Source organism: Mizuhopecten yessoensis, unplaced genomic scaffold (genome assembly GCF_002113885.1).
Source record: "Mizuhopecten yessoensis strain PY_sf001 unplaced genomic scaffold, ASM211388v2 scaffold1217, whole genome shotgun sequence".
NCBI lineage: Eukaryota > Metazoa > Mollusca > Bivalvia > Pectinida > Pectinidae > Mizuhopecten > Mizuhopecten yessoensis.
This window is the reverse complement of record NW_018403936.1, coordinates 113,726-118,179: the sequence shown is the minus strand read 5'-3', so window position 1 is coordinate 118,179 and position 4,454 is coordinate 113,726. Positions and strand designations below refer to the sequence as shown.

The following is a 4,454-nucleotide window of genomic DNA, read 5'->3' as shown; positions in this document are numbered from 1 at the left end:
ACCCCTGTTCTCGCCACCCCTGTCCTCACCCCTGTTCTCGCCACCTCTGTCCTCACCCCTGTTCTCGCTACCCCTGTTCTCGCCACCCCTGTCCTCACCCCTGTTCTCGCCACCCCTGTCCTCACCCCTGTTCTCGCCACCTCTGTCCTCACCCCTGTCCTCACCCCTGTTCTTGCCACCCCTGTCCTCACCCCTGTTCTCGCCCACCCTGTCCTCACCCCTGTTCTCGCCACCCCTGTTCGGGTCTATATATTTCTCTCTACTTTTTACTGCATTATGCCTTGATTGACAATATCTCATTTTTGGCTTTAATGTTGAACTTTCACCAAGGTGAGGAGAGCAATAGGTTTTGTCCCGATGCCGGAACATACAAAAGTCCTTAAAAATGGTAGCTGTTATTCTCTGCTTACTGTTTAGTATTTAATGTAATGCCAGCAACTAGTTCACCCGTTTTCAGTATAGCGTACCCGAGCAGAATGTTGTATTGGGTGCCTTCGGCATTGTCTTTCAGTGAGGTAGCACTCTTACTCGGCATCGCGCTATCACAAATACACCAATACACTCTGTCGCCGGCATACATACATACCTGTACGCATACACACATATGGACGCAAATCCTTGTTTGGCCTAAGCTGTTGAAAGGACGTTAAATCCTGTCGAACCAGCTAACCCTATTCCCACGATGGGAACGTGACATTACCTGGTTTGACCAGGAATTACATAATAGGTGTCGTCGGTGAAGCAGGAAACGCAGACTCTTCAGCAAACCTGAATAATTTAGGCTTAAAGTTAGGATTGGAATGGTTATTATTAAGTTTTAGTTCAAAGTAACCTCTCTTTGACACTTCAGTATTCGGTTGATTGACTAACTTATTTATTATGTATACACCTGTATGTGTATTCATTTTTGATTGACTAACTAATTTATTTTGTATACACCTGTATGTGTATTCATTTTTGATTGACTAACTTATTTATTTTGTATACACCTGTATGTGTATTCATTTTTGATTGACTAACTTATATATTTTGTATACACCTGTATGTGAATTCATTTTTGATTGACTAACTTATTTATTTTGTATACACCTGTATGTGTATTCCTTTTTGATTGACTAACTTATATATTTTGTATACACCTGTATGTGTATTCATTTTTGATTGACTTACTTATTTATTTTGTATACACCTGTTTGTGTATTCATTTTTGTGTTGTAGAAGTTAATCTTTGTTTATTTTCAGACGTTAACCAGCTAAAATGAACACACCCGATATAAAGCGTGAGTTGGAGGTCATTATCATGAATGTAATAATCAAACACTATATATCAGGATTAAAATAATTTATTATCAGTCATTTATTTCGATTATAGCCACACAGAGGTTGTGACAACAAATCAACAAGGCTTCCTAATGAATGCAATAAATGAAAAGTCGCTTTTTATACTACGTTATGAAATAGAGTATTTCCCAATAAGATAATGATGTTGACCATGATATGTGGCCATAGTCTTCACCTCTTGTACATTGCACCAAGCCCTGTAAGTTTGCCCGTCATCATTCCAGTGCCACGGATTCTCGATATTCCAATCAAGCCCCTGAATATCGAATACATTTCATATTTGTCACTTTCGCCGAACTTACCTGCAGTCATAATAATCCTTCTTCTAAATCAAAAGAATACTACTTACATGTCTCCTTCAGTCCTTGTTTTATATTTTAGTATGCTGTTCCCGTGATAAAGTTTAATGTTACATGATGCATTGATCAATGGTTAAGTAAATGGCAGGAACAATTGCTCATATATATGGTTTATAGAATGTAATAAATCCCCAAGTTATAACCAGACTAATAAACCAGACAATCCAAACAAATATCAGTATGATTGATGTGGAGATGTAACTTTAACTTAGGATGTAGACGTTTGATGAATTGTCTATATTTTTATATATTTGCGGATCGTCATCATATGTTTTCAGATTCGTTTCTAAATCAGGGTGACCATATCTTATATTTTCTTTAAATTAGTGATATATAATCAATTTTAGAAGATTAGATATCGTTTATTTGTCTGGAAATTTATCAAAGACTTATTTGTACAAAGCTTATACAAGAGTGTTTTGACGTTCTTCAACATGTAACTGTGATATTTGTGTGTTAAATAGCAGGGCCGTCTTTGCCATCTGCTTTGAGAGGTTGTACAGATATCAGAGCCTAATGATACCCTTTCGCATTCGGCAACTTATTTTATTCAGACTTGCGTGTAAACAGGCGTCAAGAAATAACATTAATTCGTTAATGGTAGAGGCTGACGTAGAACAATCCTGGTGCCATTTTAAGCAATAGTGTTTTGGGAATTCTAAATTGCATTCTCGATTCTTTATATCTCCGAAATAGAAGCCGTGGGCACGGCTAGTATCAGGTTATACCAGTTGTTAGCCCTTCCCTTCTCAGTGGCAATCGACCTAGGTACCTGAGAGTTGTTAAATTAGTTTATATCTGAAATTATAACTCTGTTATACATTAGAAAAAAATAACATCAAAAGAGCACATCTCGAACATGACAATATAGAATCATAACATAAAAACTGTCTAACGTCACGAAATTGAATACACTATAACGGCATCAATTGAATACATTTTTTTGGCACCAATTGAATTATGTAACTTGAAAAAGCATTCTTAATTCATTATGAGGGTGCATACTGACATTGTTCTTATCCTACAGATAATTGCGATTGATCATTTTCTGGTGAGGCTAACGCATTAATACCCATTCTCTGTAGCCATCAACCCAAGTTGGGCACGGGTGGTCACCAATTTTGTTGAAACTTTCCGACAACAAACATTGATATAAGATATGAAAAAAAAATGTTTATGTCACACTGTACGTTGTTTGGTTACCATGACAACAGAGGTTTAATTTTAGAAAAAGATGATTTTTGGGATTTTTTAAAATTGACAAATAATAGTTCAATAACTTTTATATACTTTTTTCTCATACTTTACACCAATTGTTTCTTCTATCCAGGTTAACAGTATAAATTTGGGCATATATGAATATACTAAGCATATACTAAACATTTTTTACCACATGCAAATCTATCAGAAATGGAAAAATAGTGAAAACTTGTTTACACATCAGGCTTAGGTGAGTCTATGTAAATATTTTATTATGAAACTATAAATTAAACTTAATTTTGTCTTGGTCAACATTTTGCTATCCCTCAGAATCACATTTTATGCATTTCTGTAACATTTCAACTCTATGTCCCCTGGTTTAGTCCTAAAATATTCTCTTTTATTCAGGAGGTAACTGTATTGTATTTTACGCTTTCCGGACGTAAAGTACATTTTACTGTCACAAATTCATGCAAAGCTTTAAAATACAGTACAGTTACCTTGCATTTCCAATTTAATGCAATACTAAACAAAATATCTAGTTTTGTTTTTTATTTGGATAAAGTTGTCTAATCTTAAATTTTGTGAAATGTTGTTGACTCCTTTAACACATAAAGGTCATAGCACATCATGATTACAGAAACACTTCCGGTGCAAAAGGTTTACATCGGACAGTTTTGGGATTCGTTTATGCTACAAATTTGGATGAAATCAGGTAAAAATAGTTTTAGGTAGGCAGTTTTATTCATTTCATATATTCATTGGGAAAATATAACATATTGGAATCCAATATGGCTACACCTTACATCCTTGTAAGAAGACCCGTAGTTACGGCATGCAGACCACTGTCATGGAAAGCACTATTGATGATAAATTTGTTGCATTTACAAACAAAAAAAGGATAAAAATGTTATTCATAGATTCTCAGATTTATTAGCTTAAACATATTTATTGCCAAAATTAGACTCAGATTTATTTCCATGCAAATAGCATGTACTTCGAAATTAGTGTAGATCGTATGATATAATCAAAATGTTACCATGGTTACCAACCCCTAAATACAAGTTTCTTATTTTAACATGAATGCAAGTCAGCCCAAAGTCATTCTGTCTATATATTTTTTTGGTAGTTTTTCTTCCTTTCAATTTAAAGAAGTACAATTCGTATTTTTTCATGAAATAGCAATTTTTGACAGACCTGTTTCCATAGCAACATATCTTTTATTTGTTATTTTGTCTTTCTCCAATATAAAATAGATAAGAAGAACATTAAGATGAAATAAAGAGTTTGTTTTAACTTTCAATTACATTTTTTGCAATTTTTGTTTCCATGGTTACACCCCCTTGGCAACAATTCCCCCAAGAATTTTAATGCGTATATTGAAACTAGGATATGCCTCTTTATTGGAAAGTATAATGTCCTATTCCAATATGGATGCATAAGTTTGCTTTACTTCCTCAAAAACGGGGTAAATTAGGTTTTTCTTACAGCTGTTGGACCCTATCATGTATCGAGTGGTCAGGTAAGGATAACATTTGTTGTTAATAATTTTTA

At 34.5% G+C, this 4,454-nt stretch overlaps 1 protein-coding gene across 1 annotated transcript in view; it reads right to left on the bottom strand.

The window, feature by feature from the left end:
• LOC110458347 (uncharacterized protein DDB_G0290685-like) overlaps nt 1-535 on the bottom strand; it is a 3,116-nt gene extending 2,581 nt beyond the window's left edge. Inside the window, exon 1 of the mRNA XM_021510008.1 lies at nt 468-535. Within this exon, the coding sequence (XP_021365683.1) occupies nt 468-535 (68 nt within the window). The remainder of the gene's footprint in view (nt 1-467) is intronic.
• Between the last annotated feature and the right edge of the window lie 3,919 nt (nt 536-4,454).